Source organism: Ixodes scapularis, unplaced genomic scaffold (assembly GCF_016920785.2).
Source record: "Ixodes scapularis isolate PalLabHiFi unplaced genomic scaffold, ASM1692078v2 PGA_scaffold3__209_contigs__length_174095766, whole genome shotgun sequence".
Classification (NCBI taxonomy): Eukaryota; Metazoa; Arthropoda; class Arachnida; order Ixodida; family Ixodidae; genus Ixodes; species Ixodes scapularis.
In genome coordinates this window covers 156,714,232-156,729,324 of record NW_024609868.1, presented here as the reverse complement: position 1 = coordinate 156,729,324, position 15,093 = coordinate 156,714,232, and the positions used below count along the sequence as shown (strand labels likewise).

Genomic DNA, 15,093 nt, shown 5'->3' with positions numbered 1-15,093 from the left:
AATTTAGGAAAGTTCGAAATCTTCGAATTTCTCGAACCTCAAGTAAAAAAAAAATATTCGAAATAATCGAACCCAAACTTTCAGAAACCGTGAAAGCTTCGAACGTTTCGAATTCGAAACTCCACGATTTTTGAAAGTTGCGAATTTTTCGAATTCGAACATCCGTATAGTCGAAAATATTGAAACCTTTCGAATTGGAACATCAGTTCGTTTCGAAAATATTGAAACCTTTCGAATTCGAGCCTAGGGTGGTTCGCTGCATCCCTAGTCGAGATCTACCTTACCGTCCCTAGAACCGCGATAACGATGCCAAGGGCTGGTTCAGCACCCAGAAGGGCAGGGGTTTATCCAAAATTTGAACTCGGGTTTTGGGGGGGAGGGGGAGAGAGGGAGGGAGGGAGGGAGGGAGGGAGGGAGGGAGGGAAGGAGGGGGAGGGGAGGGAGAGGGAGGGTGGGTGGGTAAGGGAGGAAGGGGGGTGTATAGCCTTGTGTGTACTTTGCGCAGGAAATTCTTGGGAGAGGGGCGGGGGAGGGGGGAGGGGAGCTGGACTCAGCTTAGGGGAGTGTTATGGGGGTGTTGGGCGAGTGTTCTAAATGTTTCCGGCATTTCTCCTGAACGGGAGCCTTGCACTATCATGCTCGAGCTGACCGGGGAGAGTGCCCGGCAGTCTAAAGCTATACCTCTTGACAAGATTTGGCTATGGCTAGAGTTCTGCGTTCTCAGATAAATCAGATAAAATCCGAAAAAATACCTGCCAGTGCAAATCGGGCAGATTCAAATTTATGCAAAAAAATGCTAATTTTGGGACTGCAAATTGTTCGAATCTGACAAGTTTTTATGTTTTATTCTGACCCTCGGACATGTTTTCCATTTCCTTATTTATTAGTTACAACTTTTGTTTGTAAGCGCCACAAAAGGGTATTTTTGATCCCCATCACAAAAACTAGATACTATAACCGACACAGTGTTAGCTATTACAAAGCAGCCGTGGCCATTTCGTCCCCCCAGCAGGCACCCTCCAAAATACCGCACCTACCATGTGCGGCAAAATATCATGCTCTCTTTGTCGTCTGCTTGGCGGAAAGCAGATGCCGCCACAGCGCTTGCCGTTGTTTCCTTCACAGGCTTTTGTAGGTGCCTCTTTCAGTACGATGATTCTTTGACTCCTGTAAACAACTCGGCCGAACTTCGAATGAAGGGGACACACCGAGCTAAGATAATTGTTGGCGATGGTTGCATACATATCTAGGTAGATTACTTTTATTATTTGGACAGATGGCTGTTGACAGTCTTTCCTCAATTCCAAAACTGGTTTTAAAACACAGAATAGTAATGTAAGCATTTAGCACTACATTTGTTATGGGTATGGGCAGAAACTTTCATTTATTTATTTCCTATTTCTTTTCAGAGTAGTTAAACCGCTGTGGCGGCGTCTGTTTTCTGCCTAGCAGATGACGGAGAGAGAGTATGATATACCGCCGCACAAGGAGGGCGCAGTTCTTCAAAGGGCGCCCGCTATGTGGCGCTGGGGGTACGGAACAGCCACGGCTGCCCGTAGCTAACGGTGCTGTCGGTAGTACAACTATAGTCGAAAATGTCTTGATTGTAAAAAGGCTGCTTTACTAAACTCACAAACTGGTGTTTCCTACCTTACATTCGTCTCTTTTGAAAATCCGAATAACTTCAAATTGACAACTCTTCTTCAATAAGAAAAACCCCATTTCAACGGAAGCAACCTTTATCATCAGCTTATTTGTGTTGACCCCGGACCCTGACCGCACTGAACTGTCCACGTCGCTGCTTCTTCCTTCAGAAATTGTTTATATATGTTCCGCTTAGCAATGAATTGCAGAAATAGAGTTGTGCTTTCGACAAATGCCGTGGATATGCATTTGCATTTATGGCCTAAGCCCCGATAACAACCGATTTCTGGCCGGCACTAAAAGTAGATACCGGAAAACACAGATTTTAGGATACAATAATGAACACAGAAAAAACACCCCCCAAGTTGAAGAAAAATAACCACCAAAAACAGGGAGCCTTAGGTATGAGTTTCGAACTTCCCGAGCTTAGGAGAAATCGTAAAACAGACTTAACCGCCCTGCTTCATCGTGCGTTTCAAATGGCCTGCGATCAGATGCTTGCCCACATAGCTTCGTACAATCCTGCGCAGATTTCAGAATTCCGTGCACCACGCACATGGGCATGATTTCAGGTAAGGGGAGAGGGGGCTCTAGGAGGGGACGGGGGAACCTTTTTCAAGACACACTGGGTTGGGGAGAGGATTAGGTGGCAGCAAAACTGGAGGATTTCAGGGAGGAGGTGTCGGCTCCCTGCTTCGCCCCCCCCCCCCCCCACCCCCTTTGCTACATGCCTGGCGTAACTATAACTTGTATGCTCAGACTGATTCTTGTTGTCCTTTTCGTAATCATTGGGCTTTCCTGGGAACGCCTAAGAGAAGACGATTGAAGGTGAATGAGTTATTCAAGCCAAGCTGTATCTGACTGGCTCCTTTCAACAGTGTACAGAGGTTATGAGTATTTTTTTTTCTCCTTCAAAATAGTGTGCATCCGGGCAAAGTGAACTGATCACCACGCTGACAGACTCCTTGGCTAGGATATCAAGCTGAAATGCCTTAGTGAGCATTTTTTCTAATGTTGAATAGCCTTTTTATATCTACAGAAGTGTTTCACTGAAGGAGTAAGCCCGTGTGCAAACGTCCTGATGGGGTACCACACTAGCAAGCACAATGGGGAAGTTCTGCACTGCATGTCATCTAGACAGGTCGCAGAGAAGCGTGGGGATGCCAGGGCCAAGGAAAAGGTGCTCCTACCGATTCTGGGCTGCCACTTCAAAGAGCACACAAGGACACGTTTTCACATCTTCGGAGTAAGCGCATATCAAAGTGATAGGACAGCTCTGCGAGTTCAGCGTATATGTCATATATGTGGTGCTTAGCTACTTACTTCTTCACATATACTGCCAAAGCCATTATATGCATTAATTCATGAGCTGAGTGCGCAGATATTTTTTTACAGCGGAGCTGTTAAGCGCTAGGTTCCCCAGTATCGGGTCCGTGTACGTCGACACAAACCTACCTGGTCAGCTACCGTCATTTATAAGCGACGGCGGCAAGCACACAACCAGTATGGATTCCGCCGTCGCTCCTAGGTAGCGGCAACCCTTCTATCTATGACAGAAGAATGAATAGTTGGGGGGGTTGGTGGGAATTCATCGTAGGAAAGAGCGCGAAAAACAGACGACGACGACGAAGAAGCACACAGCGTATCGAGTACAGCTCCGCTAATCTTCCTTCTTCACAAAAGTGAAAAGGCTGAATGATTTTCGCTCTGCTTGATATTAATAAGAATATTGAAACGTAGGTGTGTGTGACTGATGCCACTATAATGTTGTTTACTGGTCAGGTGAACATTTTCTTTGATTTTCAATTAAAAATTATGTCATCTTTTATACTTGGAAGATACACCTTTTAAAATTTGCCCCATCTATTGACGGCGTTTCAAACTACGCGAGGGCGCTGTGGTTTGCTACCGTCGGCTTCAATTAGAATGTAGACCGTTTCTACCCAAGTGCTTCTGTACCTGCCAAAGATGAATTTTCGTTGCTGCGTGCCGGCCAGCCTTAACCACGGTTAAGGCTGCCCGTGTGACAGGTATCAGTCATGACGGTGATAAAACTGAGTATGTATCGTTTTTGTCCTAATTTTTGCACAGGATATGTCATGAGGCTGGCCTTAAGCACTTCCCGTAATATGTCTCGCCTATGGATGCGCACACACTAAAATTCCAACCGTATCAAGAAGCACTGGTCATGCTTGGATTCGAACCTGGGACCCTCAGCTGGTAAACCAATGTATTAAAACTGCCAGAGACCGCAAAAATGTATGCTTCGTTTTCTTTATATGCTTTATATACAATCTCGAAAGAGATTAACAGTATTGATAGAAAAGGAGAAAGGCTGCCATCATGTCCGCTTTACTTAGGGTAGTGTCATCCTTTGTAGTACCGGATGCATACAGCAAGGACTGACTGAAAAACATAGACAAAATAGCAGGTAACATATAGCCATCATTGGGCAGGTGCATGTACAAGCTCGAGCCGGGGAACATCACGTGCAGCACAGAAGAAAAAGAAGCGTTGTGAAACAAAACGGCTTAAAGGGGCACTGACACCCCAAAGGTCGTATTTATTTTTATTGTCTAAAACGATGCAAGTTGCAGCCATAGACACGCAAAAAAAACCGAATCGCGAAAAAAAATTTTCCCGCGCGCACTTTTTGGCGTTTGATTTTCCCGCCTCTCGCCTCCTCGCTTCTTTTGATCGGTGACGTCAAAAATCAGGAAATTTAGAAGCTTTGTAGGCGGCATATTTATAACATTTAATGACGGCAATCCTAGAACATGTTTTTTAACGCAATTGTGAACGCACTACGGCCCTTCTTTTTGAAATACCAAATATCGGGAGTTCGTTGTGGTGCCGTCTCCTGGATTTGTATCCTCCAACGGAAAACAGGCGACACCGCTCAAAACCGGTCCGCCGCAACGCCGGCGCTAGCCGGCGCTCGCTCCTATCCTCCTCGCTTTGGGTCGCCATGGCAACAGCAGGGAGTGGTGACAGGAAAGTGGAATCTGAGGTCTCCGCAATTTTTGACGTCAAGGCACCGGCGCCGATCGCGCGGGAACTTCGAATTCGGCATTTGGAAATTGTTTTTTTACTTCACAAATACTGAATTCCCAAATTTCAAATTTTGAGGGTAATGTCCCGGCATCGTTTTCAACCGTTTCGGATAATAAAAAAAAAATATGATTTTGATGTGTCAGTGCCGCTTTAATATCGCCATACGAGGCTCTCTTTCACGCCCTCCAGGGCTGCGCATGATACATTCCGTGAAAAAACAGTTAGGGCGCAGGCGAGCTGGTGTAATTTCACCATTTTTTAGACCACCTGAGACTGGGTGGAAGAAACACGACGTCGTCGTCGTGTTTCCTCCACCCAGTCTTAGGTGGTCTAAAAAATGGTATACATTCCGTGTTACCGCTGACTTTGCCTCGGGAGCTTTTTAGTATAGCACTATTAATTGCTTTTGAATTTTAATTTTCAGGGTCTCGAATTGCCCATACATTACTTCTTAGAAACAAGTTTGTATTTCTTTTCAGGAGGCATCTTCAGTGGCTTCTGTTTTGTCATAACAGAGCATCAAAGGTGTACATTGATCCTGTGCCCTTCTTGGAGGCAGTATGTCTTCAATTCGCCACATTTAATGTACTGAACCTCTCCTAGCCAAAGGAAACTTCGACGACCCTCGAGTTCATTCGATGGTGAGGCAATCATTCGGCAATGCCTGAGTACACAGAGACGTCAGACAATGACACACTTGGTGTCACTTTTCATTACGAATTATTCTGACTGAAAAGTAAGGTAATTGTTTTTAAGATGTGGAGGAGGTAAAGAGGAAAACGACGAAGGCACTGAATTCTCTTGTAATGCACAAGTTCGAGAACTGTTTTGAACAATGAAAAAATCAGCAGGAAAAGTGTGTTGCATCTCAGGGAGTGTACTTTGAGGGTAAATAAATTTTAGAAATGTATTGAGAAATATAATAATTAAAAAAATTCTTATTGCTTTTGGGAGGTCCACCTTGTATATCTACAGGGCAAAGTCTAACTGACCATATGTCGTGCCTTCCTAGCCAAATCTGCGAAATCAACCCAGAGAAGGGCTCAAGGAGCACGGGAGCAAGGAAGCGGACAGCTGTACATCGCAAGATTTTGAAGCTGCTGAAGAGCTTAAAGTAGAGGCTGCAACACTGAACTTTTTAAGTAAGAGAAAAGTGATATTTTTGCAGATCTATCATTTCTTGGAGGGTAAGACTAATCTGCTGGGTCTAATATTGTTCTTTCATATGGTGTGATATATGAGAATGACACTATTGGTCAAATGAATATTTTTACCTTAGCTGGTGTTGACAGTTGACACAATGGATACAACAGCGATCAGCGCATGGAAATCCAGAATGTTGGGGATGCTGCACATGACAAGCAAGGCAGTAGCTGCTGACTCCTAATAGCTCAGGACCTTGCCTCATTTGAATCACAGTTCACAAGCAAGGGCCCTGTACACAAATTTCTGAAATTGGTTTTGTCCTGATATGTGCAAACATCACCATGACTATCTCAAAAATTATTTAAGCCATTTTTTCCAATTTTTTTATGGTAAATGTTTTTCAGAGGCGTTTCACGGCACACGTCACCTTATCCCTGGCAGTCTTCTGCATCCATGCTTATACACTGCAACATTGCTTCACATAGCAAGTGTTATTCGAAAATATGAAACGCTACCTTATTTATATTTTCATTATGGAATTTATGCTAAAGTAAATTTTTACTTTCCAGGTGGTGTGCTTCGAGTCGTAAAACATCAAGCAATGTTTTATAGTCAAATGTTTGGAGAAATGCCTCCACCTTGTGATATTATGGATCAAAAGGATAGTTGGCAGAACTGCTTTTACTTACGCTAAGCGATAGCTTCAGTTCTAATATATTTATCATGTTTGTGAGAGTAAGCCTTGTCTGACACCAGTGAGTGTCAGCACAATTTTCTCTCGGTGGGGGCAAACCAACATTATTTTTTGGGGGAGGGAAGAGAAAGGGGGTGACACTTTCATACATAGCTTGTTTAAGATTCATACTCCAACACAGTGCAGCATGTCGACCAGGAAATATTTCACACTATCCACATATTCTTAATACATCGGGATTTCAAATTGATCCATGGATTCCGCGTTGCCGATGATCTGCAGGCTGAGTCATTACCTACAAACATGAGTGCCAAAAGGTAAATCTAAACATATACTTAGAATCCTTGAGAGAACTGAAGGAAGACAAGGTCAACTATAGCCAGCTGCATAAGGAGAGTGACTCATAGCCTATTGTACTTTTAGTGGCCATGTTTGTGCGTAGTAACTCACATTCAAAGGCAGTCTGACATTGTGTGAATACACTATGTTGTATTGGCCACCTCGTCAACTTGAACGTGCATGAGTTCATGGTAGTGTCCTCTACAATGTTTAATTATTTCTGGAATGTATGCTTATGCTAACTTTCCCCTGTACGCAAAAATAACAGTTTGGAATACCTGCATAGAGTTCAATGTGCCAATTAAGCGAAATTAGTTGGTCATCCAGTGATACATAAGGGGAAAATGACTTATTTTTAGCAGAGCATCAAAAGGACGTCCTGCATTGCGAGTATGATGCACCACATATTCTGTGAGGCTCTTGAATAAAAGTCAAAGCCGCTTACAACTCCCTGTAACGCCGAATTGGAGCGCAGCTCTTGAGAAGGAGGAGGAAGGGTACTGAGGGGAGGGTAGACCCCTCCTCCTCCTCCTCCTTCTCCTCCACCTCCCCTCATTCTTTATTATGCTCCGGGGGTCACCTGACCTCCCGGAGCATAATAATAACGTGACCTCACGGAGGGGGCCACGTGACCTTGGGGGGTCACGTGACTTTGGGGGTCACGTGACCTTGGGGGTTCACATGACCTTGGGAGGGGTCAAGTGACCTTGGGAGTCACGTGACCATGGGGTGACCTGGGGGGTCACGTAACCTTTGGGTGATCTTCGTTACGCCGACGGCGACCACAGCGCCGCTCAAGCCGGAAACGGGCGCCTAAGAGCTGCGCTCTAAAAAGTTAACAGTTAGCATAAAAAATGAAAGCCGTTTACAAATCCCCGTAATGTCGAATTGGAGCGCAGCTCTTGAGGAAGAGTAGGGAAGGGTACTGAGGGGGGTCACGTCACCTGCGGGTAGTCACGTGACCCCGGGGCGGTCACGTGACCTCGGGGGATGACGTGACCTCGGGGGATGACGTGACCTCGGGGGATCACGTGACCTCGGGGGGTCACGTGACTTTGGGGGTCACGTGACCTCGGGGGGGTCACGTGACCCCCCCGCGGTTACGCCGACGCCGACGCCGACGCCGCTCAGGCTGGAAACGGGACCCTAAGAGCAGGGTTGTAAAGTACCTAGGTACAAGTAACTGTAAATCGGTATCTAGGTACTTTTCTTGTACCTGAGGTACAAACCTAGGTACTTTCATTTCTCAGTATCTGTATCTGTATCTTAGGTACATTTTCCAGTAACTTGTAACTAAGTGAAGTTACTTTTTACAGGTACTTTTCTATTCACTTCGTCAAAATCGTGGAAAACACAATCGAACATATAACTGAAAATAAATTATAATTACAGTCGTCAAGCAATTTAACTTCACTTAGTGTTTCCACGCAATAAATCGAACTAAAATTTCGCACTTTAAAAAACTGAAAATGTGTGTGAAGAAAAAAAAACTGAAAGGACGATTAACCTTCGCCTTTAAGAGTTGAACGCGATAGGGTTATCGGGCCCCCTTCGCATGGCCTTCTCAATCGCTTCTCATGCTCGAGTAAACACCACGACCTAGTTCTTATGATACAACACTCTCGGCGCGATCGAGGAGCTTTTGTCATTGCTTTGATGCCATTTTACCCCGCAAGGGTTAATTATGTGTTTGCTCGGCACGCGCTAACAACACTCGATGCGATAATGCCTTTACCCTGACACAGACAGACATCGAGGCACTCTAATGACGGCAGGATCGCAGTGCCATTCCCAAGCCCTCCGCTGCCTAGTCGGTAGCATGTCTGGCTCGCAACCGAAGGGTCGTGGGTGCGATCCTGCGTAAATTCTTCAAACTTTTCTTTAAGGCAAATGAATTAGTTTATCAAGTGGGATCAATTGAAACATGCGGCGATCATTAATTCATATGTCTTTGACCACCTTCATTCCACGCGTGACGTCACGTTTCACATGAGCGTTGTGGGTTGTTTGAAATTCCCGCGCGAAGTCATGTGGCTGTGACGTCACGACCCTATCGACCATTCAGGAATTTCCCGTCACGCCACCGACGCCACCGACATCCGACGGATTTTCTGTGACACGAGCTCCTAAACGCGCTCGCGTTAAAATATTCTCTTTCTTCCTAAAAAGAAAGAAAAAACATGAAAGCTTGAAGACTTTCGCTCGTCGTTGCGTTGCGAAGGTTAGGTGCGTGTGCACTCGACTCTTCGTTTCTCCATGCGGCCGACGTCTTCTGGGCCCGCCGATGGCTTCGATGCCAGTGCTGGCGCTAAAGGGCAAGCCACGTCAACAAGCGAGTTTGAGCGGGACGCCGTAAACAGTGGAAGCTGTGTCCTCGGTGAGCCAATTGGAGCGTGAGAGTAAGGCACGTGAGGACTCAACTCCGATCCTTTCAGCAAGTACTCGGCATTATGGAAGAAGCAAGCGAGGTCTAATGTGGTTGTTGACGCCATCTCTTCAAACTGTGAAGGATATTTGCCCACGCCTGTCCTCACGCGGTGGAACTCTACATACGCCTCAAATCGCTTCACGGAATGCTTGTTCACAGTGAGGGAAAGTTGAAGGAAGTTTGTGAGAATTTTAAAATTCCGCGATTCACGAAGTCAGACATTGACTTTATTGATGAGTATGTTCAGGTGTTTACACCTCTCGCACAAGCAATAAGTCTTGTCCAGCGCCAACACAGCATGTTTATGGCATAGCTCCTGCCTACAGTGGCTTCACTTCGCAAAAAATGTCCGCGCTGCTGACGGAGAACTTGAGGTACTGCCGCCCGGTGGTCGAGAGCTTAATCACGGCGATCAATAAGAGGTTTGCAGGTATGGAGGAAGAAAAACATTTGATAATATCTGCCGTATGCCATCCAAAATTTAAGGTTGCATGGATAGACAACGAAGTGGAACGTAAGCGGGCCTGGGATTATCTAAAGAGCGATCTTATGCGAATATCAACTATAGAAAAAGCGTCGTCAGGCGAACAAAGTGGTGAGGACGGAGAAGACTGTGAGCACTTCTTTAACTTCGAAACATCGTCCTCATCTGCTTCATGGGAACAGGAGTTTGTGCAGTACACCAAACCTGCTCCGACAAGAAGTCTGGACTGTCTCAAGCACATGCCGCTGCTGAAAAGCGTATTCTTAAAATTCAACACGGGGCTTCCAAGCAGTGCGGCGGTGGAGCGCGTTTCCAGCATAGGAGGAGCAATTGCTACCAAACTGCGATCGAAGATGTCGGATGAACATTTCGAAGAAGTCCTGATTCTGAGGTCAAATCGAGCACTCAAGTGAAAAAGACAAAGCCTTCGAATGCTCTGGTGAGAGCGTTTTGCCTTATTTCTCCCATTGACACCAATAACGCACGTTTATCAAACTTGTTTTGGTGTACATCCCAGTATACAAAGAATTTACTTCCAATAATAATGTGACAAATTTGAGAAAAATACTTGACGTGAAACTAAAAAGTACCTTTGAAGTAACTGTACCTGTACCTAGGTACATTTTTGAGCGAGTAGCTGGATACGCACTAAGGTACATTTTCGTATGAGTAACTGTAACTGTATCTTAGGTACATTATTGAAGTAACTTTTACAACCCTGCCTAAGAGCTGCGCTCTAAAAAGTGAAAGCCATTTAGAGCTCCCTCTAACGCCGAATTGGAGCGCAGCTCTTGAGGAGGAGGAGGGAAGGGTACTGAGGGGAGGGTAAACCCCTTCTCCTCCTTCTCCTCCCCCTCCCCTCATTCTTTAATATGCTCCGGGGGGTCACCTGACCTCGGGGGGAAGGGGGTCACGTGACCTCGGGGGGGGTGGAGGGGGGTCACGTGACGGGGGGTCACGTGACCTCGGGGGGCGGGGCACGTGACCTGGGGTCACGTGACCTTGGGGTAACCTGGGGGTCACCTGACCTTGGGGTTACCTTGGGGTGACCTTGGTTACGCCGACGGCGACGCCGCTCAAGCCGCAAACGGGCGCCTAAGAGCTGCGCTCTAAAAAGCTGTGAAACATAAATATGTCGGGAGTCAGTCGGACGCATCACGAGCAACCTGCGTGCTTATTGTCGCTCTCTGAACGAGAAGTCTGGACTGCCAGCTCGGGCGATCTACGGGCATTTTTCCACTTGGGCAACTTCAGCTCCACAATCAAAAAAAGAAGCTATGTGTCAGAATGACTTGCCACCCACATAATTCTCGGAGAAGTGTGGAACCACCGACCCAGCAAAACTATCCTTGTCATGCAATCCCAAATGCCAAAGAAGAAGTTCTTGTTCAACGTTTTTCTCATATGTCATGGGCCTGCACTCTTTATGTGCAGAGAATCGGAATAAATAAGGCGTTGCATGCGGATCTCTAGAAGGGTAGTCACGTAGGAAATTGTATACAGCTTATTGGCCTATACAAAATATAGCCTTTTCTTCACTGTCAGGCAGAGAGAAGTGCACCATCCATGGTTGCGAGAGCTGAGACGCCAATAAACAAAGAATCAACAGGCCCGAAACCCACTCCTTTTGGTCTGTTCGGCATAAGGTGTCAGTTTCACTCATGCTGCCCTTCCTTTCTTTGTTTAATCAGCTCAGTAGAGAGGTAGAGACCTCGTCCCTGCTGGCTGTTGATCCCCATTTTCTGTGACCACCATCCAGGAAAGGGTATGGAAAACAGGAGAGAGTCGCATCTTTGCCCGAGATCATCATCCATTGGTGTTCACGTTATCACGGTCAGTGGATTCCAGTCTTCCATGTGATCACACTGGAAATAGTGACCAAGTGTGGTCATATGGTCACGTCACAATTACCTATTGTCCCCAAGCACGCACAGCATGCGTTTGAGTGACGTCAAAACATTTTGTGCATTCCCGGTCTTTGTCAGCATAATCAAGCTGGCCTAAACGTTTGCTTCTGTGCGAACACCACCATGGTGAATCTTAAAAAGCGTCTGTAAGCCATTGTTTTTATATTTTTATTCTTGATACATCATATCATGAGTTCTGAGAAAGGGAATTGCATGATGGTTCCTTTTTGTGCTTTCGGTCTGGTCACAGCAGACATCATCTCCTCTCTGATAGTCTTTGGCACCCATGCGTGTACTGAAAGACTGACTCACATAACTATCGTGTCAGTTGCAATTTATGCAACTCTAAAACACTTCTTACACGGGCAGCCTTAACCTCATTTAAGCAAACCAAGCTGCAGTTAGCCCGATAACCATGGCTAAAGCAGACCGAGGTTGGCAGGCTCGCTTTCGGCGTGCTAACCGCGTTCAATATGGCGCCGTCCACCACCTTGCCACGTCCGCAAGTTGAGGCAACATACTCACTGTTTGAGAATGCTGGGGGAGTCATGTAGAAACAATCGTAGCAGCAAATATTCTTGAACGAGCCATACCCATGGGTTCAAGCTGCAGTTATAGCAATCGCAGCACGTCTGGGAACAAGGAGAAATCTATTTTTATTTTTTGTTATTGTTTTGTTTTTGAGAGTTAATGCTGCCGATGGAGTGAGGCTTCTACGTTAGATATTTAATTCAAATCAGTTAAAAGTGATTCCAGAGGCCTATGAACAATACAATATGCCTTGAAAATTAATCTGCTTCAGTATCCATAGTGATTACTACCCCACACTCGGTTTTGTTTTCGTGTCAACTTGGAGCTAGGCAGCCATGTAATAGCATCTCGGTTCAGTTTAGAGGCCACAAACCATGGTTAGCTTAACTGAGGCTAAGGCTGCCTGTGTAGCATGGATATAACTTGTTTATATTGGCGTACTGGCATTTATATTCATCTATTTATTACTTTTAAGGATGTTGGATTCTGGTCACAAAACTTCAAACAATGTATATTGAAGTGTCTGGAGAAAGGTCTGCAGTTTGTGATATTTTGAATCAGAAAAAAAGTTGGCAGCCCGGAGCTTTTTCGTTGTTTTTTACCGTAAGTCATTGCTTGACTTTGAGTACAGTGGTTCCTAAATGGAAGTCTGCATACCCCCTAATTGTTAATGGAGCTAAGCAATGGAACTTTCTGCTCTTATTACAGACACAACAAATGTCACACTTTGTGCGATGTTTCTTAATATCACTAATATAAAACAAGTCGATTTCATGATAAAATTGGACGGTTGGTTCGAATAGAGGTCTACTTTTTTTAGCACTGGTTTCTGAAGTTAGGGATCGATCTATGTTCCTGAGAAAAAAAAAATTGTACTCCATCTAGCTGACTGCGAGGATGCGCTTCCCCCAGGGCTCCGCTTCTCCGCAAGCAGAGGTGCAATGCGGGAAAGCTGTGCACCGCAGCACTGGTGCAAAGCAGTAAGCTTGACGTGAGTGTCTCATTGCAAGCACCACAGATTGGAGAGGCATGTGGTTGGTTCTGGAAGTTCAGAGGCTGATGTGACCAGCACGATCGATAAATGAATTTTCGTTAGGATCAGCGAGCGCTCTGTGAAATATATTTTTCTCTTTGAAGGCTGGGCCTGCCCACATTGAAAGATCTGCTTCATTTATGCTCAGTTATTTTAATTAGGGGCCTCCTCATACATTTTTTGTTCCAGCAATTATGGTAGGGTGTTTCTTTTACCATTGTAGTCTCCCCACCCTTCTGATTCTTTGTCATGGAGGGGTTTACATCACCTTTACCAGACCAGAAGAGTTGCCTCCAGCCATGAGTGTTTAGGACCACTTTTCTAATGGATTTCTTTCTTTCTTTCTCTATTTGTTTTCCTTCGGGCCGAGCCCGAAAGAAGGGACAGTGCAAAAGGCTAAAAAAGCCTGACGTGGCACTGGTCCCTTAGAGTCCACACATAAAAAAATATCATGAAAATGCATTCCATCTAACAAAATAATACAGCAGAATAAAAAAACTTTTAAAGAACTGAGGCACACATACATTACACAAATGCAGCAATAAAAGCCATGTATATAAGGAGAAAAATGGGTACTACATGCAAAAAACAAGAATACAGACTATAATCTATATGAAAGAAAAATCAAGTCATCTAAGGAACACACAAATAACAAACATCATTAACGCTCACTTTACAGAAACTGAACAGTGTACACCCATCAAGGCGAGTCATGCACATAAAATAAAACGAGGATAAATTTTGAAGGTATAAAATATAATACAACACTACATTGTGATTAGGAAGCTTAGATAAATTTTATAAATTTTCTATAAATTTTATATCGCTGCCTACCAGCAGTGCTTTACATTCTTTTTTTTAAATAAAGGGAACAACTTTTCATAGTTCATAGAGGGCATGTTATTTAATAGACTAATTGTTTGATAGTGTATACTGTGCCTTCCGTAATTTGATCTTGTATAGGGTTCCCGCCTTTTAACATGACGCAACGGGTACAGTTGTTCTGTTGCGACTGGGGTGGCGTATAATCTTTTTAGATAAATTAATTGAAATAATTTGAAGTAATATACTTGATTTCCCTTTAAGATCTTGTATTTATTAAAAAGTGGTTTCGTCCGAAGTCCTCTTATTCTTCCCCCCATAGTTTGCGAATATACGTAGAACTTTTTTTGTAGGATTAGTAATTTATAGTAATCAAATGCTGTAGTTGTGCCCCATATAAGAATCCCGTAACACATTTTGGAAAAATATAAAGAGTAATAAAATGTTTCTACTAACCACCTCGGCACCAAGGCTTTCCACTCTATAATTACAGCCAAAGACTCGTGATAATTCTGACTTTAGTTTACCTAAATGTGTATTCCATTTTTGCTCTTCGTTAAACCACACATCCAGACATTTTTGCTCAGTTACCTAATCTATTAAATCACCTTCAAACGTAATCTTAATGGAGCTTGTAAGACAGAAGGGTTTGGATTTGGGCTAGTTGGTTGAACATTTTTAGGGGTTAAAAGCGCTAAAAACGACGGACGAGTAGGAGAGACACACACCGCAGTGCGCTCTGTGGTGTGTGTCTCTCCTACTCGTCCGTCGTTTTTAGCGCTTTTAAACCCTAAAGCTTGTAAGATGTTTTGTTGCTGGTTTAAAAATCACATATTTTGTTTTGCTTGTGTTTAATTGTAGCCCATTGGAACTCAGCCATTTTGAAAGCTTTACAAGATAGGCGTTTGCCCTATCCTCCAGGCATTCTGGAGTTGCTTCACTAAAAAGAATATTAGTGTTATTTGTATATATTATTAACTCCGGGGAACTAGAAATGCTTACAATATCATT

At 44.5% G+C, this 15,093-nt stretch overlaps 1 protein-coding gene and 1 pseudogene across 1 annotated transcript in view; one reads left to right on the top strand and one right to left on the bottom strand.

The window, feature by feature from the left end:
- The window catches only part of LOC120840578, a 58,327-nt gene extending 55,334 nt beyond the window's left edge, over positions 1 to 2,993 (bottom strand). Inside the window, exon 1 of the mRNA XM_040211152.1 lies at positions 2,968 to 2,993. Within this exon, the coding sequence (XP_040067086.1) occupies positions 2,968 to 2,993 (26 nt within the window). The remainder of the gene's footprint in view (positions 1 to 2,967) is intronic.
- Positions 2,994 to 9,437: 6,444 nt separating this feature from the next.
- On the top strand, positions 9,438 to 10,136 carry LOC120840282 (annotated as a pseudogene).
- The last annotated feature ends 4,957 nt before the right edge of the window (positions 10,137 to 15,093 follow it).